Below are 25,475 nucleotides of genomic sequence, written 5' to 3'. Positions count from 1 at the left end.
CACTGTGTCTGGGCTGTCCGTCCGTTGCCCCGTATTTTCATCAATTGTTTCCCATGCCACCGATGAGCACCCATGCCTGAAAAAAACGGAGACATTCTCCGTTTCATGTGGCATCGTTGCACTGGGGCGAGCGAGGTAGGCAGGCAGGTTGCCCTCGGTGTCGTCGTCGGCATTCGAGGGCATATCGAAGTGCTTTCCCGCGCCTCTCGTGTGTGGTGATGGCGCCATCATAGCGTGTGCTGCGTTGGTGGTTGTGTGGGGGTCATCATCACCTCTCATCCCTTTCACCACCGCCATGGCTGGGTCCGCTTCTGCAAGAACCGAGTCGGCACCACCTCCCGAGGGAAGGCGAACATCAAAGACTAGCTGCGTTTCCTTTTCTTGGCGGGACGGTGACGGTGGAAGAAATCGGGCAGCTAGTGGTTGCCGCACCTCGTTGCCTTTCCACTCTGATATCTTTGGCGATAGGTGAACATCCAACTCCGCACGAAGCGCTCGTTCTGCGTTGCTCGCGTCTTTGCCCCCCCTTTGCACACAGACGCGCGAAAGCGGCGGCGGTGCGACGACGCGGTCCGAAAAGCGTTCCGTGTCCGGTGACGGCGGCGTCGACATCACCACACGCGTTCGCACCTCTTCTCCTCCTCCAGTTCCGACTGGGTTTGTCTGAATGTGAGTTACACAGATGTTGCCGACGCCAGCGGTGATGCGGCGAGGCATCTCCTCCATGACAGGGTTGATGAGTGAACACGTGGCGTTGACGGGTGCAGTGGAACTCGCCTTACGTGGCATCGCCACTGGCAGGCTGTCCTGGACATGCGTAGTTTGTTTTTCTCTGGAGACGGGCCCACGGATGTGGTTGCTCCCTGCATCCGCCTGCTCTCCGTCGCCAGAGGCGACCAAGGTGTGCAGCTGACGCACACGTGCTTTCACGAATACGAGGTCCAGCAAGCGAGAAATCGCCGCTGATGTGTCCGTCGTCGATGGTGTGAGGAGCTGACCAACTTGGTGAGTCGGCTGCTTCTGTTGCTGCTCCATGTACTGCTGTCGGCATAGCCCGTCCACCTCACGTACCACGTGGGAAACAGTTTGTGGCAGCGCCGCAGCTTCTGCAAAGGGGGCCTGCCACGCTGTGTCGAGGGAGGTGGGGGAAGGCAGGCGCATCTCGAGCGATTCTAACATGGGGAGGCGGCAAAGTGTGTGAAGGAGCGCCGTGTCCTGCTGCTTCTCACGGACGGTGCAGGCAGCGATGCGCTGAAGGGCGTCCATTACAGCCTCCTGCTTCGTCACCGTTATTAAGCCTGATTGAACCAGCTTCTCTCCCTCGGCTGCCATGAGCGCAAACCACAGGACCCTGACTCGCTCCACCTGTGACTCCAAGAGCACCGCGAGAGTGTACAGCACATGGTGAAGGGTGAGCTGTCTTTTGAACCAGTACAGGAAGGCTCCCGGCTTGAGGGGCGTGATGCGGGGTTGCACAGGAGTGGCACGCGACACCGCCCACTTAGGGCGGCGGCGGCGGCGGCGGCAGCAGCCATTCCAATAGCAGCTGCTGTAGTAAGAGCACCTGCGGCGAGCGAATGCGAACACGTGCTGTGAATCTGTCAAGCAGTCCGTCGGCACATCGCATAGAAGAAATGATGACTTCGGTGTCTGCGCCGACAGGGCAGCGGCAGTGCAGTGCCACATCCGCAAATGCCCCGTCTCCGTGTGGCGCTGTAACGCCATCGCAGGTGTGCACATTGCACAGTGCGGGGTTGTGAGGTTGTGCATTGGAGCCGTTTCCAGAAACGTTTCCGCGCCTCTTGTGTCGCCCCCCGCGGCTGTCGAGGGCCGGCGGTTCCCGTCACGCCCATGTGACTCTGATAGCTGTGTGAAAACACAGAGACGCACATTGCGATAGTGCGCAGATGCCCACTCGTGAATCCGATTCGACATCGTAAGCCCCAACGTGTCGTCAGGACCGTTTTTCTCACGCACAAACATGCAACCATGTGTGCGGGCACAGAGGGCTTGCACGACCCGAAGCCCATCGAGGATCCACGGCACTTCACAGAGGCGCTGCTGCAACCGTGATGGCAAGACACTGGCACAGGGAAAGATGCACACGTAGAGGGGCGTGTCGTAGAAAAGATGAAGACATGAGAGCTGCTGCTGCTGCTGCCGCTGCTGTCCATGCACAGTGGCAAGCAGGGGATGCCCACTCTGGATCCACTGTGCCACGCTACGTTCATCTACGCAAAGAAGCACCACTGCGGATGTTGACGCCAAGGGTTCCTCAGACAGACGCAGAGGCGATTTATTTTCATTCGGCACTGCGATGTCACTGTTGAACTTACTTGTCTGCCGGCATCGACGACGAAGCTCCCGTTCCGTCCCTGGCAGGGATATGAGCCGCTGCCTATGCGCCGCACCGTGAAGCTGGGTCAGCGTTGCGCAGGCACGATCCAGTGCACACGCAACACTGCTCTCGCTTCCGTGGTGCTGTTCATGGTTATTAGCCTGATCGGCACCAATCCGTTTTAATGCGAGTCTCGACAGCGCCTCCTCAAGACCGCATGATGCCAGTGGGAGGGGCGGCTGCGACGCTCCCCGTACACCTACCGCGTCATCGCTGATGATGTCGCTCCCGTTAATGCAGAGGTGCGCCTTGTACTCTCCAATGACCTCGTTTCTGACGCCCCCGACCGCCTGGAAGCGACTTTTCTGGTGTAGATTCAGTATAAGCGAGGACACCAGGTCGCGCATGGATTCTGTCTCTGAACCCACCACCGCCTGTATGTCGCTGGTCAACACGGAGCACACAATGAGATGCATACCCGTAGACATAGACGAAGGCAGGGATGTCGCAAGAGAGCCAGACGTCTCTCTTGGCGCTGGTGGTGCTTGGAGGGAATCGGCAAGTGTATGCTTTCCCTCTTGGAGACCCACACACCCGCTTATCACGCTCATGGGGAAAGCTGTGGTTGGCCCAGTAGAGGCCCCGGCTGCTGTGTGCGTAGAGTATGTCTCCGACACGCTTAGCAGAATATCGGTATCAAACTCGTCCGATGCACTACTATCATCGCCCACTGTCGATGTTTGTGCGGGAACATCAGCAGCAGGCCGCATACCATCTCTGTCGCTGTGGCCACTGATGTCACCGCGAGCTTCCACCCACTGCGGTATACGCGGGGACGTTCCCCGCTCCACTTCCGCGTTGGAAGCACTCGCAACAAAGGTCGTGCGACGCTCTCGCGCGCACAAAGCTAGAGCGACACACTCGAGAAGCTCTGCGGCCAACTCGGACTCGCCGACCCACTCACACTGCGCCGTCACCTCGAGCGCTGTATCGGTTGTCATGCGAAAAGGGTGCGGCACGGGTTGCCGCCATGATGACGACGGCGCATGCGCTTGAGTAAGAAAGAGCACCGCAGCAACTTGAGGGACAGTGAAGAGGGTGCGTGGGTACTCGTGCAACTCCTTGAGCCATGGTTGTTGCCTCATCACCTGAGTAGCGATTGATGGGTTGAGGTGGAGGACGTGTCGCCTTTGTTGCTGAGATGGACTCATCGCAAATTGAGACACCCCCGGCCCAGGCGGCAGGGACGACGACGACGGTGAGACAAAAGTGGCAGCCGCTGTGACGCCAAGTGTAAGGTGACATGTGCGCAGGTACACATTCGACTGCTGAAAGAACTTCTGCACGCTGTCACACTGTCGCTGCCACTCCGCCGACCGCTCCGCATCGTCACTGTTCGGCGCGCTGGTCAACGCGGGCGCGGGTGACGCCGGTTCGGAGGCCAACAGAAAAAACGCGGTTGGAAAGGCTGCGTAAAGATGCTTAAGAACATCCAGGTCAATAAGCGGCGGCGGCTGTGGCTGCGTCGTCGCTCGCACCGCTGCCCCTCCTGCTCGTGTAGGGGATGCCACCATGTCGCGGAGCGGTGGTGCGAGTACGATAATAGAGGGACATAGCCTCGAGGGCGCCAGTGATGAAGAGGTCGTGGGTTCTCCATGTGGTGGATTGACATGCTGCAGATGGAGAGGATGTTGCGCCGCCGTGTAGAGAAGGAAGGCGCCATCCATTTGATACACTTATGCTGCAAAGTGGGTGAGAATTTGGGGTTGCGGGTGAGCACGTTTTTTTTTTTTTGCATGTAGTGCAGAACACAAGAATCTATTGTGTGTACATGCAAGCACTGCTTTATGCCCGCATGCATGTGTGCGTGTGTGTGAGGCGGATGCACAGCACAGAGCGCCAAACACATATTGGGGAGGTGGAAATGTTTTTTTTTTCTTCCTGCGCAAAGCAGAAGGGAATTTTGCGAGCTTTGATGCTTCCTTCTCTTCCTCCTCGGTATTGTCTCTCTCTCCCCCCACCCCTGTGTGTGTGTGTGTGTGCGTCTAGTGCTGCTGCGAATGCAGAGTACCTGCAGGACCAGATAGATAGAGGGGAGGGGGAAGGGAGGGCAGGGGAGGACACACAGTGGGATGGGTTAGAGTTGCAGTTGGGGAAGAGTTAGAGAGTCGACCGAACGGGGGAAGATGAGGAAGGAAGAGAGCCACTCCGAAGCAGCTCATCGCCGAATGTTAACCCTCCTTTTCCCCCGGCTTGCATGAGTCTTGATTGCCTTTAATACCCGTGTTCCGTTTTTTTTATTCCTTTTCAAAAAAAAAAAGGCTACTCACAGCAGCGACGTCGGGTCGCTATTCTCGCAACAACGGGTACCAGCTCGGTGTGACAAACGCTCTACACACCCACAACGCCCCTCCCCTCCCCTTCCCTTCCCTTCCCTTCCCTCCCCCCCTCCCCCCTCCAACACAGACACGCAGACAGACACACAGACAGACAGACACTGGCCCTTTGCTGCGTTTATTTCAGTCATTATTTGAACTTTGCATGTGTCAGTTCCTTCGGGGGTGGCCGTGTGAGCAGGGCTACCAGATGTGGGTAGGCAATACTGCCGTTCTGATCTGCCTGTGCTCCTTCTAGCAGGAGCGCTGCCTGGTCTTCTCCGAGGACGCGCTCCGCCGTCAAACGCAGATCCACCAGCTTGATTTTGCCGGTTCTGCCCTCATCCAACTCGGCACAGAGCCGACTGAGCACTGCGAAGAGCTTCGCCTTCAGAGCTATCGTCACGGCATCGCGCTCCACTGCGTGCCATGCTGGACAGGTCACCAGCGACGGAAACATTGCTTTCATGTCCTCCACGTACACAGAGAGCACCTCCTCCTCCGCCAAGCCGTCCGGCACATGTAGATCGCCCAGCTGAGCTCGCATGAATTTCATTAGTGTGTCGCGCTGGCACCGCGACGGCTCATCATCGTGCAACACAAAGAGATTGACGCTTTCGAACACGCGGTAGAGTGTCTCTGGGATAACAGACCGAAGAATCACCAGCAGGCTTCGCTGCACTTGTCTGTGCTCCTGCGCGGCAGGCAGGCACAGGGCGGTGTAGACAAGACTAAACTGCTCTGCCGGGACTCGGCGGTGGTCGTGGAGGAAGACGTCCACGAGTGCCCAGATGCAATCGCATGCGGGTCGGTCCAGCATGTTTGATGTCGCTGAGCCGACTGCGTTGCCGCTGCACACCTTGAGCAGGTCCAGACAGGCACTCAGAAGCTGCTCATTTTCAAGGTCTGCGTCACGATGTGCCTTTTTCAGCATCTTTGCGTGCTTCTCATCGGAGTCACGCGTTGCAGAGGCGGTGCCTGTGGTGTTCGACACGAAGGGATTCCAAAAAAAGCGGCGAGAGCAAAGAAGGGGTGTTTGCAGTGGCGTAACGACGACTGAGGAGATGAGGGGCGCGCTCAGGCAAGCGCCTGCGGCGGGTTCCACACTTGCCGCGGCATCTCGCGTGACACGCGACACGCAGGTGCAATGGGATGATTCGATGGAGACGGGCGAGGTTACACGTAGCGGGCGCAAGCCGCGCCTGCAGAGCTGCCGAATCCCCGTTTTTCTCATGGGTGCTCACCTCCGTAAATGAGAAGTGTGTATTTGTATTTCGTGTGTGTGTGTGTGTGTGTGTGTGTGTGTGATGGAGAGAGGGGGGGGGCTGGTTGGGCGGCAGAGCTCTGCGAAGACGTGTGCGCGGCAAAGAGGTCGGGTCAGGGGATGAAGACGAAGCCCACGACAATTGTAAGGAGTGAGGTAGTGGAAAAGAAGAAGGGTGATGCGAGCAGCAACGGCAATCAACGCCTTTCATGCGTGCATGCACTCATGTTGCTGTGACGAGACGAGTAGAAAGGGAAAATGGAGGGGGAGAGGGATGACATCACATGTGGTCGGGCGTGCGGTTCTCCACCATCGGTTCAGCACGGTTGAGGTGCCCCCCCTCTTCCCCCCAGACGCAAGAAACAGCAGCCACGTACAGAGTAGGTTCTCCCACCCTTGACCTAACCCATATCCCCCCTTTTTTGTTAAAAAATGATCACCGCATGCGTGAAGGCGTCTCCCCCCACGGGGACGTGGTTGATGCACCGGGGGGGGGGGGCGAGAGGGCAGCCCATTTTTTTTTGTTTTTAGTCTGTGTGTGTGACACAGAGGAGGCGGGCGATTTGCAACTCCAAAGATTTCCGACAACAGCCGGAAAAAAAAAGTGTGTGTGTGTGGGGGGGAGGGGGGGGGGGCAGAGAAGTTTGAAGCAAAGGCGCTGGGCGCTCAAACCTCTCTCCCAGCCTCCTTCCTCATCTACACTACTCCACCCCCTCCCCCATTCTCTTCTTCTTTTCCATGTATTGTCTACAGCAGCGAAAAGGGGGGACTCCCCCCCTCCTTGTCGAACGGTTTACCTCTGTTTTGCGAGGCATCGTCTCATCATGACCTCTTCCAACCGCTCCTCGGCATTCTTTTTGGGTCGTGTAGGCACGTTCACTCCGAAGGGCTGTGCACGTGCGTACAATCTTCTACCCCTCGAGGAGAGAGAGAAAGGGAGGGGGCGGGGTGGGGGGCGGATCCGGCGGTCGCAGGAGGCTATTTCCCTATCACGTTGCTGTTCATCACCCTCCTCCTCCCCGCCTCCACTTTAACTACTGTAGTGGTGTAAACGGGGGGTTTCAGAGATGAGCGCTTCACAGCCATACGCAACGAGAGAGGGGTAATGTACCGATGGCAGGATGCTTCCATATACGCGCTGGCAGGGACGAGATGGTGACGTAGAAGTTCGCTCCAGGGGTTGTTCTGCACTTGCAGGGCGGCTTTGTTTTGCGGCCGGGGGCGCTGTCTCATTAGCGCGGAGCTCACGCGGTGATGACTGGAGAGGTGCAGGGGACGAGGGAGGCGATTTTGATACAGGAGAGGCAGGCTTTGACTGAGTTCGGGATTTGCACTTCGGGACGGGCTCGGCGCCCAACTCCACCCTCAACAATGGGGGACGACAGCGGCGCTCAACACCTGTGCGATTCCCCACTCTGGTTGCACCAGCCGCATGCACAATGACACAGGGCGCAGTTGATGCTACACGTTTTACGCATGCAGTCACAACAGAGAGGGCAGAACTCCCTCGGAGGCCGTGACATAGAGGGCACACATTCTGCGTTACTGCTTCGTTGCCATCTTTTTGCCCCGGCTGCGGTTGTTGAAGATCCCCGCTGTCGCTTCGCTGGACGACTACGTCGCGATCTTGATTGCGGGCTGTTTGCAGACGACTACGCAGGCGACTTTCATGCTGGTGTGCGTCCAAGTCCCGATGACAGCTTTCCTGCAGCTCTTCCTCAGCCACGTCAAGGTGCCCGCGTGGCGGCACTCCTCCTGCCGTGGCCGCGGGCGGTTGCACGTTCTTTTTTGGGCTATGGGTGTCCCCCTGGTTTGCCTGTCGTGCGCGCTTCGCGCGAGACTTGCGGAGTTGCTTCTCGAGAAGCTCGACGCCCTTCGCGAGCACCTGGCTATCACTGATGAGCTGATGTCGCTCTTTCATGAGCTTCTCCAAGCTTTCCTTGAGGCTGCGTTGATCTTCGAGGGCCTTGGCAAGCTCCGCTTGAAGGTGCGCCACCTGCTGTAGCAGCGGTCCTGAAGGCTTAGAGGGTTCTTCGGGCTCCTCACCTGCTGGGGCCGTTGATCGGGTTCGCTTCAGCTCCCCTTCGAGCTCGTCGATGCGTCGCTGCAGGGCGGTGTTCATGCGCATGAGGCCAACGTAGCCCTTCAGCTCCGAGGACAGCGCCGCTGCATCGCCTCCAGCGTCGGTAGAGCCGGGTGCCACTGTGGAGGAGAGAGACGGGCGACCTCGCGCCGCACTTGCCATTGACGCTCCGGTGGCTTCGTGCATACCAAGCTGTTCGCGGGCTAAGACCAGCTCCTCTCGCAGGTAATGCGCCTCCACTTTCTCACGCTCCAGCATCTCCTGTGCTGCTTCCAGGTCATGCTCTAGCTTGGCATGTACCAGCCGCTCGCGCTGGGCCTGTATGGAGATCTCTTTTTCTCTCCCGCGTACCTGCGCCAGCTCTGTTCCCACTTCACCTAGTCGCTGCTTGAGCTGGTCAACTTGACTGCGCAGTACTTCAACGGTGGTTTGCTGCTCTGTAGAACGCCGAAGCTGCCGTGCGAGATGCTCACGGTCCTCCTGTGCCTTAACAAGCTCGCCTTGCGCGGTGCGGAGCTGTGTTTGTAGCGCATGCACCTCCCCGTGGTGTTGCCGGGCATCGTCCTGTCGTTGTTGACGCAACTGGTCTTCATGGAAGGAGGCGTTTTCCTGGGCTCTCTCAAGCCGCCGCTGCAGCCGCTGTACTTCTTCAATGTGCAGCTGCAGTTGCTCCTGGTGCTGTCGGCGCAGGGCCGCCATATCAGCAGTATGCTTCGCGTCCTGGATAACTGCATGCACAGCACTGCTCGGCTCGCCTGCTACCGGATTCTGCAACCCCGCAGTGGCCATAACGTCCGCGCCACCACCGACAAGCTGACGTTGAAGCTGGGAAACGCGTTCGTGCAGGTGCTCTATCTGGTCTTCTGCGGCTTGCCACTTCGAGCGATACAGCTGCAGTTGCTCTCGCAGCGCCTCCTCCTGCGCATGCGCGCGCTTTCCATCAACGCCGGAGGCGGTTGAAGATGATCCGCCACCGCTCAGAGGGCTGGCGTGCTCGTAGAGCAACTCCGCTGTCGTCAGTCGGCGCTGTACATCCTCTTTCTCATTTGTCAGCTGCTGGACCCGCGCTTCCAGACCACCGACTTGTGTCGCCGTGGCAGCGCGCAGCTCCTCCTGCGCTGTCAGTTGCGCCTGCAGTGCATCTCGCTGCTTTTTAACTTCGGAAAGCTCGTCCTGTAGACGACGCAGATCCCCTTCCAGCGTTTGACGGATGTTTTGCTGTGCGCTCAGTTGCATCTGTAACTCGTTCAGTGAGGTGTCGCGACGCGCCAGGTTGGCTCGAAGGTCACGAATGAGCTGCTGAGTATCGGCGTTGTCGGGGTCGTCTCCCTCTGACGTTCCCTTGACGGGCGCGGCGAGACGTTTCCGTTTTCCACTCACTGCGTAGAGAGAGAGGCTGGTGGTGCACGGCGCGAGTGTTCGCGCCAGCGTCCTCGTCGGTGCTGTGTCCTTCTTATCCACATCTGCGGTGTCCACGCACACTCTTGTCTTGTCACCCGCGTCGAACCAAGGTGCTGACTCCCCGCGGACCTCGCGCCGTTCAGAGCCAGCGTAGTTTTCTCTCTGATAGCCGCTGCTGTCGGCCTGCCCGCTCTGACCTGGCGTTCTCTGCTGGGTCTCCCGCTGCACATCTTCTAGCGTCTTCTGGAGCTCATGAACCTCGGCGACCCGAGCCAGAAGTTCTCGCTCTAAGCGATTGTTCTCCTCGTGAAGCAACGCCAATGTTTTCCGAGACGCCACAAAGTCTTTTCGCAAGAAGTCAAGCTCCTCATTGACGGACTTGAACTTGCGCTGATGGATCTCTCGGTATGCCTCAATCGAGTACTCACGGGTGGCACGAACGACTTCGTCGTTAGCGATCCCCGGCGTAGGGCTACGACCGCGGTGGTTGCGCATACTTCGACGCGCCGCGGGAGGACTCAACAAGGATGGTGTACGGGTGGGCGCCGCTGCGGTGGCACTGTGACGCCCGAGACGGGTTCTGTGGTGATCGACTTCAATCCTGTGAGATCCATTCCTGCGCTGTCGGGAGAGAGACGAGAGCGTGACGCCAGATGGGTTCGAATGCTGTGAACTGAGAGCGCGTGGGCTCTGGGGTTCGCTCCGCGAAGCTTCACCGCTCCGTACGCTACTCGTCTCCACACTTGCAGGCCCCGAGGTGTGCAGGCCGCGAGAAGCTTCGGAGCTTGCGCTGTCCCCCTTCGAGCGTGGCCGCCGCATGGTGCTCGTCTGACTCGGCGGCGACGGCAGCAGTGGTGAGTGGGATCGGGGGATCGACGCGCCTTCCGACATATTCTGTGGCAGAAAGGTGCGCAGTATAGGTTAGTCTTGAAAATGAAAAAGAGGAGGTCTTCTTTTGTTGTTGTTGTTGTGGTGGTGGTGCTACTGAGTAGAAGAATCTATGACAGCTTGGATCTATTCAAAACTACGTCCCGGGGCACTGGTGCGAAGGTGCGTACGTGAGAAGGGGGGCAGGGTGGCGCAATATAGGAAGAGGGTGGAGTGTGGGGGGGGGGGATAGGAGGGGGGGGGGTGTACACGTTGGCGTGGTATCTCTATATGTGTACATTCCTCTCTTCCTGTGTGTGCGTGTGTGTGTGTGGGAGGGGGCAACGCGCGCGTTGCGATTGTGTGCGCTGTTTTTCCTTTTTTTTCTCCTCTCCCTTCCCTTCAGAATGAGATCAGTCAAGGAGGGTTGGGCTGTGGTGGGTGTGTGTGCGAGGGGCGAAGAGAAGGGTGGATGGTGGGAGGAGAGAAAAGTGGTGTGTGTGTGTGTGTGTCGTCGAGAGCACGAGTGGGAGCGGGGAAGGGAGAGTCGCATAGAAAGACAGCGGCATCAGCTTGACGAAGAAAAAAGACGGTGCCATTATCCAGTGGATATTTTGTGCCTTGGTACAGTCTACAGGGGGAGCGTAGACACACACACACACCGAGGAAAAGGGGGGATGAGGATTTTTTTTTCTTGGAGGAGCGGGGGGTTGAGCGTGAATTTATAGGAGACGCGAGGAACGAGGGAGGGAAAGCGGGGGGGGGGGGAGGAGGGAGGGAGGGAAGAAGGACGAGAGCCATACTACATCATTTCCATACCTGAGGGTGCTCCAACGAGAAGCGGATAACCAAGCCGCAGAATCTGATCTCGCTGCTGTGCCAAACTGCAGGGAGCACAGGGGCACAAGCAAAAGACAGCCGCTAAGCACGCGGCGAGAGTGGTGGCAAGCTGCACCTCGCACGAAATAGAGTTCGGTGTTGGGGCGCTGGCGGTCGCCGCAGTGTACACCTGCGTGCAGGTGCAGTGCCGCAGGCAGGACGTGTAACACCACAAGGCCCCGCTATCGATAGCCGTGTCGGGGGTCAGATGATAATGCTGGCGAATCAGGAGTCGGTTTGCCCACAGTGCGCACGGCATGCAGAACGTCACCTCGAAGCACATACAGCACAGAGGGCAGGCCAGAGAGTAGGCGGTGGGGTGAGCGCAATAGAGGCAGCAGCTATCACCGCAGTCACGGCATTCCTCACAAATTAAAGACGCCGAGGTGGGCGACTGACCACTTTGGTCAACAGTGCAGTTCGAGTAGCAGCCCATCAGCGGCAGGCCCGTCCGGGGGTTTACAAGCGAGGCGGGCGAGGAGATACCCTTCACAGAACGAAAGGCAGCGAACGAGCACCGTTCACCTCCGTCGAGGCGCGCTTCGGGCAACCGCGATTGGCCCCCATCACTACTCCCACCATACAGGTCATCGCGGTACCGCTCTCGGGAGACTTCCGCGTTCGCGTCTTCGACGTCACCCCCGTAGCGGCTGGCCGCAGCGTTGACAGCCGACGAGTGGAAGTAGCGCGGTTCCATCGTGTAGTACAGCTCAGGACGCAGTGACGCCGGAGGAACGCAGCAAGGGAAGGCGCCGGCGCAGCAGATATAGCGGCTGCGCACTTTGTGCAGGAGTATCTGCTGACGTTCGCGGAAGAGGACAAGGGGCATGGCGCAGCAAAAACACCCCGAAAGGCCCACGCCAGCCTGCCGGGTCAGCGCCATGCACCCGTTTACCGCCCACGGAACGGCAATGCTGTTGTCTGGGCTAATCAGGCTGGAGGAGACCCCGCGGTTTCTGCGGCGACTACTTGATGTGTCGGGCGCCCTCGTGGCAGATTCCAGGCTACAGGGTAGAGACTCAGGGGTGAGGTATGGTGACCTGGCCAGAAACACCATCATTATATTGGTGGGCTTCGGTTCGGCGGAGCTATGATCAACGACCACGTACTGTGGCACTGGTGCCTCAGAGTGACAAAGACCTGGGGAGGGCGTCCACTTCGCGGTATTGGTCTTAGGGCGAGAGGACTCCGGCGGGACACCCCGTGGTGGCTGCGATTCGTGGTTCAGGTCACCGACGAAGCTGCTGGCGGCATCTACGGTGCATCTGTCGATACGGGTCGTCGGCTCTGCGGAGCCGCTTTGACTTTCACAGCGATGCTTCTTAGACACATGCACATGCTCTGTATATCGCGGCGGTTTCTGTGGGTCGTCACGAACGCTGTCGTCGTCGTCACTGCTGGTGGCCTTGACACTGAGCACGAGTTGAGCGCCACACCCCGGACAGTGTGGGTGGGGAACAAAGCGGCGCGATGATATTTCCTGCAGGTAACGGATCAGCTCCTCGGGAGGGCGGTATTGGCACCGCACACAGCAGGCGCACGACGACTCTTGCGATTGCCGGCGCTCGGTGGCAGCCGAGAACACGCCATGCCCATCGCTGTCTTCTTTCTCACGTCTACACGTCTCCGTTACGTCAGGTGGTTGGTGTACGAGTTTAGAGCTCTTGTGTGCGGGCCGCGGTGCGCGCTCCGTCGCTTTAGAGTAGTCCTTGTCGTCGCCCTTGTCTACCGCACTACGGTAGACCACGTCTCCGAAGAGCGGCCGCTGCTTTCCGTCCTGAGCAAGGGACCGGGGCAGTGAGGAGATCAGACCTTCATTACTGATGAGCTTCTCGAGGTCCCGCTGGTCTTCACTGGCCGTGTTCGCTCCGGCACGTGCTTGGCTTTGTGCAGATACTGCTATGACCGGCGGCGAGGCAGCTTGTGGGAGAGTAAGAGAGCTGTCTGCTGCGCGGTGCTCAGAAAACGAAGTTGTTCCTGCTCCAGACATCAGCACCGCAGGACGCCGTGGCGAGTCTTGCGTCTCTTCCCGGCGCCATTCCGGTACCGCGTCGAGGCTTCTCATGCAGTCATTCTTGTTGTCTCGCTCTTCTTCAGGGTGCGAGTCGTAGGCTGGCTTCTCGGGGATCGGTGACAGGATGGGGGCGAGCATATCGCGACTACGCCGTATCGGCCGTTCCACAGCGTCGTCGTCGTCCGAGGACATGGAACGCCTTTCGGCACGAGCTTCACGCATAGGCGACAGCGTCGCCGCCGCCAGTTGCGGCGATGGTTGCTGCGCTGCCAGACCGTATATGCGGCTGTCGTATTAGGGCAACTGCTCAAGGCTGGTGATAGTCTAGTGCTGCCCTGTGCACATGCGAAATGTGTGCATGCTCCGCATTAGAGGTGGCGGCGGCGGGTGGTGGTGGTGGCGACGTGGGTATGGGGTAAGTGGCTATGAGTGCGAGAGCGCATGCACACTAGGAGAGGGACGGGGGAGGGGCGAGGAGTAGGTTTTGTGGAGTGACGGAGAAAAAAAAAAACGACGTCTGTCTCTTGGCGTTTGCATGGCGGGTTCAAAAAGCCAAGAGTACAGGGGCAGTGTGTTGGCATATCGTGTTGGTCCTGCACTTCCATTCCCAATTTGCATCGATGTGTGTAACTCCACCCATTCACATTCTTCCCCTCATTTTGTATTTACTTGCCCCGTGTCCCGTGTCTCTGCCCCTGTTACCCCCCCCTCCCCCCTTCCCTCCCTCCCTCTCCTTCCATTCTCTCTTTGTGTTTCCACCAGGCATGCAGCACTTGCGAGAGCGACGAGAAGGTTGTAAGGGTGGGACAGACGGAGGAGTTCGACGAGGCAAGACGTCGCCCAGAGAGTGAGGCCGGAAAAAGGGTGATGAGAGGGTTGGCACGGCGAAAGACAAGTGTGCTTGGATAGGCATCCCTCGCGCTCCCCCCTACGAGGGAGGGGAGGGGGTATCAACGATGGCAGATACGCCCAACCACAAACGACGGTCGACGCTGATTGCTGCGTGTAGGGGGTTCGCTGCAGTGACCCTTTGCGTAGGTGTGACAATTTACGATGTACATTGGAGCAAGGGAGGGTTCGTGGTGTGCCCCGGGGAGAGGGAAAAAAAAGAGGTGTTGTCCCTGTGTGGGTGCACACACGTGCGCATTCGCCTATGGGCGTCTCGCGAGAGCAGGGCTAGGGGCCCGCGTTGACAGTGTACATGTTGCAATCAGACTGTTCAACCGCCCCATCGCCACCAGAGGCGAACACACAAATACACACACACGGCCAAACACTGAAGCTCCCACCCTCTACTAGTGTACATAATGAAAACGGTGAGGGAGGGAGGGGGGGGGGCAGAAGAGAGAGGGGGGGGGTCCGTGGCTAAGCCCCCTTACCCCAGCTCCGAACGCGAACACAGAGCTGCATTCATGGCCACCTAGCTGATAGCAAGGCGGTCACGTCCTTGAAAATGAAGCAACTCGAGAGTTCATGCAGAAAGAAATAGTTGAGGCAGCAAAGAGGGAGATGATGACTCCTATCGGTTATTGCTGCGTGTGGTCGGGCAAGATGCAAACGCCTCGCACCGAACTTGTGTCTGTGACTCTTCTCCCCCCCTCCTCCCTCTTTTTGGAAGGGGGGAGGGGGGGGGGGTAAGGCCTCGCGGGATTCTACGATCCCGCGAACACGCCGTTACCCTCGGGCTCCTCGCTCTGCATCATCAACAGTTTTTCCTCTTCAGCAGCGTCGCAGGCCTGATGCAGCTGTTCCTGCCGGATAATCACCAACTTTCGGACCGCCGCCCGTCGAGCATCTGGAGTGCTGCCCAAGGCCTCAAGAGGCAGCGCATCAGGATTGTCGTCTAGGCCCGGTGCTACCCACCGCGGCGGTCTCCGCGGCGATGCAGGGCTACTGAAGCTCTCCTCCTCTTCCTTCCTATTGTCTGCGATGTCTGCCCTCGGCCCAGGAGAGGGGGGTGCCAGTATCGGTGTTCCCTCCCTCAGGTTTTGTAGGTTTGAGGTTGTGAAAGATTTAGTGGCATCCAAAGGCTCTCCTGCCGAGCCATCCGCCGATACGGTGTGCCGGTGCCCGCTCAGGAGAAGCGGCAGCCACACATGCGCGAAAGCGGCTGCCATTAACGGCATCTCGTCAAAAAAGCGACAGAAGGTCGCATAGTCCATGTGCGACTTGCGCATGACATTCAGCGGGATCGGCGAGCTCTGATGGGCTGCCAGGGTTACCGCGCGTTTCTTCTTCTTACCTTTTCGGTTCGCTTTGAGGTAGGCCTCCTCCTCCTCTGTCGCCACAACGGCAAAGACGTCACTGAGCGTTTTTACCATGGCTGCTGTGACGGCCGCCTGCTCCTCTGCCACTGAGCCGTCGCGGTAGGCGTGCTGCCGCAGCTTCACCAGCTGCGACTTGTGAATGTACCCGTTCCCCTCAAGCGCCAGCACGTTGAAGCATTCCCAGCGCACCACACGCTTCGTATCAACGCTGTTCAGCAGCGCATCCAGCGCGTCCAGCACCTCGAGAACGAGGACACACTTTTTTCCATCATTTAGATCAGACGAAAGCTTTAGGGGCAGCGGCTGCTTCCCATTGGCGCCGGATCCAATCGTGTCCTTCCACGAGTGCCCCAGCGCAGACGTGAGGTGGTGCAGTGACGGGGAGTGAACTCCGTTTGAGGCAGTGACGGTACCATCACCCACACCCTTGGTGGTTGACATCGCATTCGTGTTGCTGGCATGCGAGTGGACGGACACGAACGAGTGGTTCGCTCGGTCCAGTGTGGTCTGCGTAATACTTGTGCGAGGTCCACCTCGGGTGCCAGTAACGCTGCAGCTGACGCGCGAGAGGCTGGTCCTGTGGCCATGGGTGACATTCGAAGCGGAGTTGTCGCTCATCATATTTCCAATCCGCGATAACAGATCACCAGCTCCCGCACCGGAGGCGGACGTCGCGGTGCACAGCACTTCAGGGACGTCTCCAGCGTTGGTCGCACGCGTGTTGTTGTAAACGATGGAGAAGAGGCGTTGGACCGTGCTGGTCGAGTCGGCCGCCAGGACTGAAGTGGGCGTGCCGACGTGAAACGGGACGTTTGCCAGTAGTACACCCAGCTTCTCCAGGGTGACGGCTCCCTCATCATTACATGTGAGCAGCAGGGAGGTGCGGAACACATCCAAGTTCGCAGGAACGCCGCCCTCGCGTTTTGGCGGCGCCACTGCTTTCGCCCGAGTCTTCTTTTTCTTTCCACTGGTTTTCTTCGAGGCCGCCGGCGTGCTGCGCCTGGTCGCTGCGGCACCGGAACCTTTATCAGCAAGCAGCGCAGCGGCTGCTTTCAAGCTGTGTGCCTGAGACGCCTGACGCTCGCGCTCACGTTGCCGCTCCACCGCCAATGGATTGCGCAGGTGGTAGGCGTTCACAAAGGCATCTTCAATGTGATCTGCCAGTGTACGACGCTCTTCTTTCTGCGCTTGCATCGTGGCGGCCACTTCCTGCGGCGCACGAAGCAGCAGCGGGAGGGTCGAGGGTGAAAGGGAGTTGTTATTCTTCAGGTAGGAGGAGCTGCGGCAGGAGGCGAGGTTTGAAGGGTAGCGAGTACACCCAGTGGGGGCGGTCTGCATCGATGTCCCTGAGTGGTGAGCGGCGTTGCGCGTTGCCGTTCCTGCACTCACTGTAGGGGCGTTGGTGGAGGTGTTGGAGGTCGGACCTCCTGCGCGGCCGCCGGACCTCGTAGGCGTAGCGGTGTTTGTCGCAGGCTCAGGTTCTACGGGGGGCGGCAGCTGCACGCGGCCTGCGATATCGGTGCCCTCGGGGTAGTATCGACTGAGATAGACGGCAGCTTCGGGAACCAGACGCAGACGTTCACGGCGCTCCTCCTCTACAGCCGCGCGCATCTCATTTACTTGGTTGGTGCGGTAGAGGGAGGTGGCGTCCTGTGCCTGTGCCGGTCTGAGGGGGACGTACAGAGGCACCACGCTGTTGACCAGTCCCTCCGCCCCGAGAGCCACAAGGGAAACAGCAGGGGGGGTGGCAGCAGCGGCCGTGCTGACAAGGCACCGGTCAATGACGTGGGAATCGCGTGATGGCGCGGTGCTTTTGGAGCCAAAGCGGTGGTGCGCCGTCACAGCTGCCATGCCGCTGCCTGCGGCGACCATCGTGTCATCCCGCAGACAGGCCTGTACCGCCTCTGCTGTCTCCGGGGACGCTGCTTCGCCCACGATCTCCTTGTATCCACGCAGCGCATAGTACTGGAAGAGTGATTCGGTGCCATAGGTGCGCCGAGCAAGCGACAGCGGTTGATTGGCCGGAGTCGAGTACACAAGCGCGAGCGGGTCGCTGTCGTCGTCTACAGTGAAGGGGGAGTTTCCCTTAGTCGCATTCAGCAAGCCGGTGGGGTAGCTGCGTGTTCTCGACTCAGGTGATAATGCCAGGGAAACCGTTCTTCGCACTTCATCCGATGGCACGCTCTGCGCATCCGGGGGGGGCCCAACGTTTTTTTGCGCAGCCTCGACGCTCTCCATGTCGACCTCGTGCTTGGGTGTGTGCCTGTATGTGTGTGTGTGGGCGTGTGCAGGATTTTGTGAGGGCGGGCTGTAATGGGGTTTGCAGTCCGAGTAGATTCTAAAAGAAATAGAGAGAGGGGCCATCATGATGTCCAATGAAGGATCAGTTGAGTACCGTAATGGGAGGGGGTGGGGTGGGGTGGGGTGAGTTGGAGGAAGGGCGGGAGATCGGGTGAGTGAGTGAGTGGGAAGAGTAGCAGTGGAGTCGACACGTAAGCCCGCATCGTGAAGGGTGTAGACAAATGACCGGGGTTTGGTGGTGGCGGCAGCCATGCGCCTCAGTAGGCCAAGGCATCGTACCAGGCGTGGTGGCCGTCAACCGCGCCATTTGACAGACTCGCTTTCAGGCAGGGATCTGACACTCACCATTCCATATGCATGTTGTTCGTTTGTTCATGCGCGCACACACACACGCCGCACAGAGACGGGATGAAGCAATTGAAGAAGTAAGATTTTTCATCAAGTACAAAGAGTCGCACCAGCTTCAGTAAGTGCATTCGCAGATGGGAGGGGGAGGGGGAAGAAGAAAGCTTGGGGGGTATGCCCCCTCCCCCATTTTCACAAGCAGCCAGCACCGTTGCCCAAAGGGGGGCATTGCCTGTACTATTGTTTTCGACATAAGCCGTCTTTTTTTTTTTCTGACGGCTTGCGTGGCTTCTCCTTCCCTCTCTTTTCGTGATGCATACAAAGGGCAAGCGCGTGCTTCTCTAGCTCTCACCTCTGCTGCTGCTGCTCACGTGCAACTATGGTTGGCGCGATGCTGCAGGGAGGAACAGCGCTGCAACCTATGGTGTCCACATAGTCTGTTCCTCCTGCACCACCTTCATCGCACCACACGGTAGGGAACACCTCGCCTTCGTGATGGTCACCAAACTTTTGCGTGTTTCGCTTCGCCGCGGCCCTGCGTGCTTGCGACCCCTGTGAAAGTGGCGAGAGTCCTTTCAACCATTTTTGACCGAGTCCGCGCATCCCTGCTGCTCCTCCCCCACGCTGCAGAGACCTGGTACTCTGCATGGCGCTGCGGTGCTGCGCGCTCTCCGATGGCTGCCACGCCGCCGCGCCGGAAAGCGTGGTGCTGCTCGTCACCCGCTCTATCATGGCAGCAATGGAGGCCAGGAGACCCTCGCGAGAAGCGTTCAGGTGGTAGCCCGCGCCACCGCCGTTCACCCCGGATCCTCCACGTAGGAGCACTCGATCGGTCCCGTAAACACGCTGCCGCCAGCGAGATACGAAGTACGCCAGGGAGGCGGCGCTTACGGAAAAGTAGAAGACGGTCACCAACCACAGAATGGCCGAGTCTATTGTCCAATTACTTGGTGTAGGCGCGGTTTCGAGGGAGGGGGTCCCAGTGGGACTGGGGGCGGAGGTGCTTGTGGCGTTGGCAATCATGCTTTCCACCGCGGCAGTCGTAGACGTTGCGAAAGGCGTTGTGATCATGGTGCCGCGTCAACATATCATTCGATAAGAGGGCGGCGATATAGACACAATTAGAAAGACAGAAGAAAACAAACGCTATTCTCTCTGTGAGTGTGTGTGTGTGTGTGTGTGTTTGTGGGCGTGGAGCAGAAAGGCGCTGGCGCCTGTAATGTGGGAGTAGCGCTGTTTGTGTGCACTTGTCCGATGCGCGTGTGTGTGTGTGTGTGTGTATGCCTCGACGCCCACGCCGGGGGCCGGGGGGGTGGGGAAGGGGGGGGGGGGGGTTCCGTCCGCTTCGGCGTGTGGTGGCGGTGGTGGGGGTATCCACCCGTTGCCCTCTGACCTTCAACGAGGGAAACGAGTCGGTATCACGGCACCCACGAGACGGTTTAGGTTTTACTTCACCGACAGACACACACACACACACACACACACAAATGGCAGACATACATCACATCCAAAGCAGAGGTGAAGGACCGAAGTGGTGGAAGCACAGGGGTGGGGAGTGAAGAGGGAAGCTGTGCAGCACGCGGGTGATGGGCTTGACAAGAAGAGACTGAGCCGCTATAGTGCCGCAGCGGTGGTTGCGATTGGGATGGGTTTGGACTGCATGACGCACACCACGCCCGCGCCCTCCCCCCTCCCAGCGCACGAGGGAGTGCCAGTAGTCGAATGTGTCGACAGCATCGATGAAGGGTCGGAGTAGAACGTTAATATACGCAGTGAAAACGTTTGGTGATGGTGGTGGTTGGGGGGAGCGGGGAGGAGGAGGCAACGAGGGAAGTGGCCGTACGGTGCAAAGTTGCTGTGACGCAAATGCTGTGTGTGATGGAATGCTGCTCATGTATCAGAGGGCTGGCATGCATGCAAGTACACATACACACATACATACAGGTCGCCCTTACGTGTTTTGGAGAGCGGTGACATCGTTCCTTTGTTCTCCGGTGATGTCCCCCTTCCCCACCCTCTTCTCCTCCACTTTTTCCGTTTCGCGTCCGTCCCTCGTTGATCGCCTAATGCGCCACGACCGCCGATGCTGCCTCGCTTGGCGTTTTTTCATCCTCATCTTTGGCGGCTGATCCTGGCGTTGGCGGTGCGTGCGCCTCGCCGGAGAGGCCACAGAAGGACCATTGATCCATGCGAAGTTTGCAGCGTCGGCACACCAGATCCGCCACGGAGACCCGCTGCTTTTTCTTTGCTACTGGCGTCACTGCGGCTTTCCTACCTTTGCCGCGGCGAGGTTTGATGCCCCTGCCGCCCTTGGCGCCGCCGCTCTCATCACTTCCGGCGTGGGAGGCGGAGCCGTCCACGTCTTCCCTCTCCCCTTCTGGCGACGATGCGGCAGCGGCTGCTGCCTCGTTTTCATGGATACCGGCCCCAGAGCTCTTCCTCGAGAGACCCTTAAGCCGCCCATTCGGGGTTGTCTTCTTAGTCGTGGACCGGGACTTCCGTGATGCAGCGACGGAGGCGGTGCTGCTGCCGTCGCCCCGCTTCGTTCTTGCCTTGTTGCCGTCACTGCCGCCCCCGCGCTTGCCGAGCTTGGCGGCGGCGGCCTTCAATGCCATCCGCTGCCATTCAGGAGCATCTTGCGGAACCACATCCTTGCGGCGCCGCGACACCCGTGACGAGGCCGGGGCCAACGCGGCAGCGGTGGTACAGAGACGCTTCTGGGTGGCCAAACTGACGGAGTCTCTCTTGGGGCTGCGGGCCGTACGAGGTGGCATCGCATGCGTCTCTCTCTCTCTCTCTTCGAGGGAGCTGTCTTGAGCTGCGTATTGAAAACAATCTCCCCCGCGCGGGCGTGACCCGAGGCGTGCAGCAGTCCTGATGCAAATCTTCGGGGTGGGCGTTGGGGGGGGGGGGGGGGGGGGGGGAAGCAAAATGCCACGGAGTTCCTAAAGTTGCAGGCGGGTCGAGGGAGAGGAGATGGGGAAGGGAGGGGGAGGGAATGAAAGACGAAGGTGAACAACATTTTGCCACAGCGTAGAGGGTGAACGGTTTGACGCGGCCAACGTGGCCGGTCTGTGCGTGTGCGCCTCGTGGTTGTGGGTGCGCGCTTCACCAGGCGTTGTCCCTTTCCTCCCTTTCTCTCTCTGTTCGTTTTTTTTTTGGTCACCCGTTCATATGTGTTTGCACTTCTTTTTTTGCTGCTTTCACTTTCCAGTGTCTGTGTGCACTCACTGGTTCCTTCTCCTATACCCCCCCGGCCCCCGCCCTCGACTTGTCTGAACGTCCTAGCCATGGTCATCGTCTTCGTCGACGAGCTTCGGCAGCCGGATTTGCCCCACCCCGTTTTGCAGCCCTGATGTCCGTTCCTCAGTGGTCTGGGGTGGTGGCGGCGGCGGCGGCGCTGTCGAAGCTTTGTCATTGTTCTCCGTTGTCTCCGTCTTTTCCGGCTTCTCCATGAGGCGCCGCTTCGTTAGGTGGGCGGACTTCACGATTCCTATGCACTGCTCCACATCCCTGCTGAAGTGCAGCACGTGACCCCATATAACGGTTTCGTCCCCGTTAGGGTCCTCGCCGTAGGTCGCCATCATAGCAGACACGTCATCGCGGAGCTGCTGGAATCTCAATGCGATCTGCCCTACCGTCGACGAGTAGCGGTCTACAGCTGTGGCGAGTAACCTCGGCAAAGCATCGGACCCTTCTTCTGGCTTCACCGATGGCAGTCGCTTGGCGTACCAGGCTTTCGTGTCCTTGGATTCCTCGACAATACGCCGCATGCGTTGCAGCGTGAAGTTCAGTTGCGACACCTGCTGTCCCATGTCCTGTAGCGGGCTGCTGGCTACCGCGCGAAGGCAGCTGACATCCTCTACAAAGCGCAGGACGTCATTGATGTCGTCGATGTCAGCATTGCTCACCGGTTCACTGGTGGTGTCGCGTTGTGGCGACTGCCTGTCACCATCTGCGTCCATGAGGGACACGACAAGCGCCATCAGCACGGTGCTCTTTCCGTCGGAGCTCTTCACGAAATTGAGCTGGCTGAGGCTCTCCAGACGGAATCCTTCGGCGCCAGAGTGTTGGGTGCCCCTGTTCAAGTAGTTTCCCAACACCAGAATCATGCGCATCAGGCGGGCAAAGCGGCCGTTGCGCTGCGTGATGGCGCACACAGCCGCATCGACAGAGCTTAGCAGATTCGAGATGGACTGGATGGCGTCCTCGAGTTCTTCGGCAGCTGTCCAGAGCTGTAGTCGCTCTCGCAGATCCCTCACAGTCGTTGCCATTTTGTAGAGGTACGTCTCCAAGTCCGTCCAAACAACCTGCCCCCCTTTCTGATCGGCAGTGAGCGCCGCCACGTCCTCGGGTGAGGGCAGAACCACCGTGAGTGCGTCTCGCCGTTCTGGCGTCAGAACGGTTCTGTCACAAGCGATGAGGGCTTTGCAAAGCTCTTCCACTGGCACTTGTATCCGCTTGAGGGCGATGCCGATGTTTAGCAGCTGCTGTCCAGTGAATACATTACTCGACAGCTGGTTGGAGCGCTCTTGCTCCGACTTTTTAGCTGCTGCTTCGGCTGCATTCGTTTGCGTGACAGACTTTACCTCAAAGAGTTTCAGCAAGAAGGGTTCGTCGATGACAGCGTGGCGAATGTCTTGGACGTCCGACGCACCCCAGATGCCACTCGGTTTAGGTATCTTCTTCCAGAAGAACGTCTTGAGCCGTGGCCCGGCGTACGGCGGTTTTGGTATCACAACAGTAGCTGCAATGCCAGGGGCGCCAGCTGGGGGAGGCGGAGGAGCGGCCGGCGCCCCTCTCGAACTTGGTGGTGGTGGTGGTGGTGGTGGTGGTGGCGGAGCTAGCTTGCCTGGTGGTGGAGGCGGCGGGGGCAATCCTGCCGGAGGCGGCGGCGGCGGTGGCGGGAGTTTTGAGGGCGGCGCTGGTGGTGGAGGCAGCTTACCGGATAGTGGAGGCGGCGGGGGCAATCCTGTCGGAGGCGGCGCGCGCGGTGGTGGCGAGTTCCCTTCGGCAATTGTAGAGGGGTCGAGGTGCTTCAGTGGAGTGCCGTTCACTGGTGGTGGCGGCAGGCGCGGCGGCGGCGGCGGTAGTGCCGCGGATGGGGAGGGAGTCAGCGGTGTTTCCTCGATGTCCATCCAATTGTTAGAGGGGACCGGGTACCCCCCACCATACATGCGTTCTGGTGTGGGCTGGCGTGGTGGGGTGACGGTGCCAGGTCTCGGCTGCATCCGCACCAGCGTTGGTTCAGCCTCCACGGTGTCGTCCTCGTCATCGAAGCGCCGCTCATCTTCGCTGTTCATCTCCAAGGAGGTGGGAGGGTGCACCATCATGGCGCCGCTAAGGGGAATCGACCGTTCTTGATGGACGCGCGAGTCCATGCTCAGAGCGTTGCCACGCCGAGTCCCGTCGCTTCGGTAATAGACGCCCTCACAGCACTCCTCCTCGACGGCGGCGTACCGGCTGGAGGATCGGTAACCCCTACCGGGGCTCGGGTATACAAAGTGGTCGCGGGGATCGGGCCGCGAAGCAATCATCTGACCTCGCGGCGACTGCTCTATGCGTTGGGTGAGTTGTCTCACGTAGTCCTCGTCCGTATCGTCTGAAGCGCACTCGCTGAAGTGCAGCTGTGCGTAAAAGTCGTCTGGCAATGAGTTCGCCTTGGCATCGTCCATGTCCCGCACGCGTACCCGATGCTTCATCTGATGAATGAAGATGGTGCTGAAGGCGAGACGGAGCAGCCGTTCCTTGCGCACAAGTTTCTTTGCTTTGGAGTTTCCCGGGATGGAGCGCGCTGTCGGCGACGAGGAGGCCCCTCCTGCGCCGAGCAGTGATTTCTCGAGTGACGCCGTCGGGAGAGCCGATGAGCTGTCTTCTGAAGACAGCAGAGAGCCACCCGGGAGGCCGCTGCTTGTTGGTAGTGTAGAGAGCGACATCTCCAAACCACCGCGGGCGGCGTCGCTGTGGCTGTGGATCGGCTGCACATCGTACAGAAACACGTTGATCACGAAATCGCCGAACACGCTTTCGTTGAGGTCAAGGTACACTTCAAGCGCGGATGGGTCGTCACAGCGCCAGGCTTCGGGGTCGCTGAAGAGCCGCGGCGGTTGGCCATCTGCGCTGTCCAGCTGTAGGCCAAGCTTCTTCTCCGACAAGGAGCTCAAGTTGTGCAATGAGACACGGGTCAGGATGAGCCGCTTTGTATTCGGCAGCACTGGGATCTCAAAGAGGAGCCGAAAGTAGTTGGTGTAGCTCTCCTGCGATGGAGCGTGGTACACGCTGCGAGGGATGCGCAGTTCTCCCTCAACAAAGTTAAGTGTGTCGCTGCCGGCGTATGTGGGGAAGCCCGAAAAGATGAGGTAGCACGCGCCTATCATTGCCGCGTAATTTGGGTGTGCTACGGCTGGCGCCTCCTCAAGAAACGCCAAGATGGCGCAGTGCGTGTGCCTGTGCTGTTTCGTCGCCCCTGCACCACCGGTCAGCCGCGACTTTGACGGCGCCATGGGCGACTCCTCCTCTAGGTCGCCGGCGTACACCCATTTGCGAATTGTGAAGCACAGCTCCAACAGCAGGTTGTAGTTCTCCAAGGACTGCTTTGAATAGTCGAGCACCTGGCCGCGATGGCAGCCCTCTACCAGCTCCATCATGAGCGGCGAGAAGTTGAACATAATGTAGTGATTCGCTTCTGCATTGTCAAGGTATCGGCAAGTGGACTCGATGGCTCGTGTCGTCGAGCGACTGACGCGTAGATTCCTATCGGTGAGCACCGTGCTGCCAATCGGTATGTTCCAAACGTAGACACGCGTGTCCAGCAGCTCCTTGATACCCACACCATCGGCGGCGAAGTAATGCTGAAGACTACGAAAAATATTCATTCGGGCCTTTTTGGAACTGCTGTCCAACGCGACAAGGAAACAACAACAGCCGATCGTGCAAAGGCCAAATGCAGCTTTGGGAACGCTGACACGCACCTTGTTTCTTTCACACGCGGTGCGGCTAGGCAGGGGCGGGCGCCGCAGAGGGAGGAACAACGTTGACGACGAGATGACCAGTGTAAAGGAGAGCGTCGTCAATAACAACAAGATCAGCACAGCGCGTGAAAAAACCCCCCAAAACCGCATTAACACACACACTGAGGAGAAGTGAGGGTGGTGGTGGTGGTGGTGGTGGTGCCGTGTGAAAGGGAGGGTGAGCGCGGTCTTTTCGCGTTTATGAGCCCCAGCAGGCAGACAAGCACTCACATGCGTGCGCGTCCGCCGCCACCCCCTCCCCAATAATCAAGCACCGAGATAAACTCCGATATGCAAATGCGCTTAGAGCATGAAGAGGAAGGATTGCACA

The 25,475-nt window shown here is 59.0% G+C and overlaps 7 protein-coding genes across 7 annotated transcripts; all 7 read right to left on the bottom strand.

The window, feature by feature from the left end:
• Positions 1-4,864: 4,864 nt before the first annotated feature.
• On the bottom strand, positions 4,865-5,947 carry JKF63_05595 (uncharacterized protein; the record flags this gene model as incomplete). Its single annotated transcript, XM_067901552.1, has 1 exon — positions 4,865-5,947. The coding sequence occupies one exon, from the start codon at positions 5,945-5,947 to the stop codon at positions 4,865-4,867; it is 1,083 nt and encodes a 360-aa protein (XP_067756818.1).
• Positions 5,948-7,007: 1,060 nt separating this feature from the next.
• Positions 7,008-9,956, bottom strand: JKF63_05594 (uncharacterized protein; the record flags this gene model as incomplete). The annotated part of the gene is made up of 1 exon (XM_067901551.1): positions 7,008-9,956. The coding sequence occupies one exon, from the start codon at positions 9,954-9,956 to the stop codon at positions 7,008-7,010; it is 2,949 nt and encodes a 982-aa protein (XP_067756817.1).
• A 1,174-nt stretch (positions 9,957-11,130) lies between these two features.
• Positions 11,131-13,443, bottom strand: JKF63_05593 (uncharacterized protein; the record flags this gene model as incomplete). Its single annotated transcript, XM_067901550.1, has 1 exon — positions 11,131-13,443. One exon carries the CDS (start codon positions 13,441-13,443, stop codon positions 11,131-11,133), a length of 2,313 nt encoding a protein of 770 aa, XP_067756816.1.
• Positions 13,444-14,873: 1,430 nt separating this feature from the next.
• On the bottom strand, positions 14,874-17,726 carry JKF63_05592 (uncharacterized protein; the record flags this gene model as incomplete). Its single annotated transcript, XM_067901549.1, has 1 exon — positions 14,874-17,726. One exon carries the CDS (start codon positions 17,724-17,726, stop codon positions 14,874-14,876), a length of 2,853 nt encoding a protein of 950 aa, XP_067756815.1.
• A 756-nt stretch (positions 17,727-18,482) lies between these two features.
• Positions 18,483-19,205, bottom strand: JKF63_05591 (uncharacterized protein; the record flags this gene model as incomplete). The annotated part of the gene is made up of 1 exon (XM_067901548.1): positions 18,483-19,205. The coding sequence occupies one exon, from the start codon at positions 19,203-19,205 to the stop codon at positions 18,483-18,485; it is 723 nt and encodes a 240-aa protein (XP_067756814.1).
• A 992-nt stretch (positions 19,206-20,197) lies between these two features.
• Positions 20,198-20,908, bottom strand: JKF63_05590 (uncharacterized protein; the record flags this gene model as incomplete). Its single annotated transcript, XM_067901547.1, has 1 exon — positions 20,198-20,908. One exon carries the CDS (start codon positions 20,906-20,908, stop codon positions 20,198-20,200), a length of 711 nt encoding a protein of 236 aa, XP_067756813.1.
• A 510-nt stretch (positions 20,909-21,418) lies between these two features.
• Positions 21,419-25,009, bottom strand: JKF63_05589 (uncharacterized protein; the record flags this gene model as incomplete). The annotated part of the gene is made up of 1 exon (XM_067901546.1): positions 21,419-25,009. The coding sequence occupies one exon, from the start codon at positions 25,007-25,009 to the stop codon at positions 21,419-21,421; it is 3,591 nt and encodes a 1,196-aa protein (XP_067756812.1).
• Between the last annotated feature and the right edge of the window lie 466 nt (positions 25,010-25,475).

This window comes from Porcisia hertigi, chromosome 24 (genome assembly GCF_017918235.1).
Source record: "Porcisia hertigi strain C119 chromosome 24, whole genome shotgun sequence".
In the NCBI taxonomy this organism is placed as follows: Eukaryota; Euglenozoa; class Kinetoplastea; order Trypanosomatida; family Trypanosomatidae; genus Porcisia; species Porcisia hertigi.
This window is presented reverse-complemented; position numbering and strand designations above follow the sequence as displayed.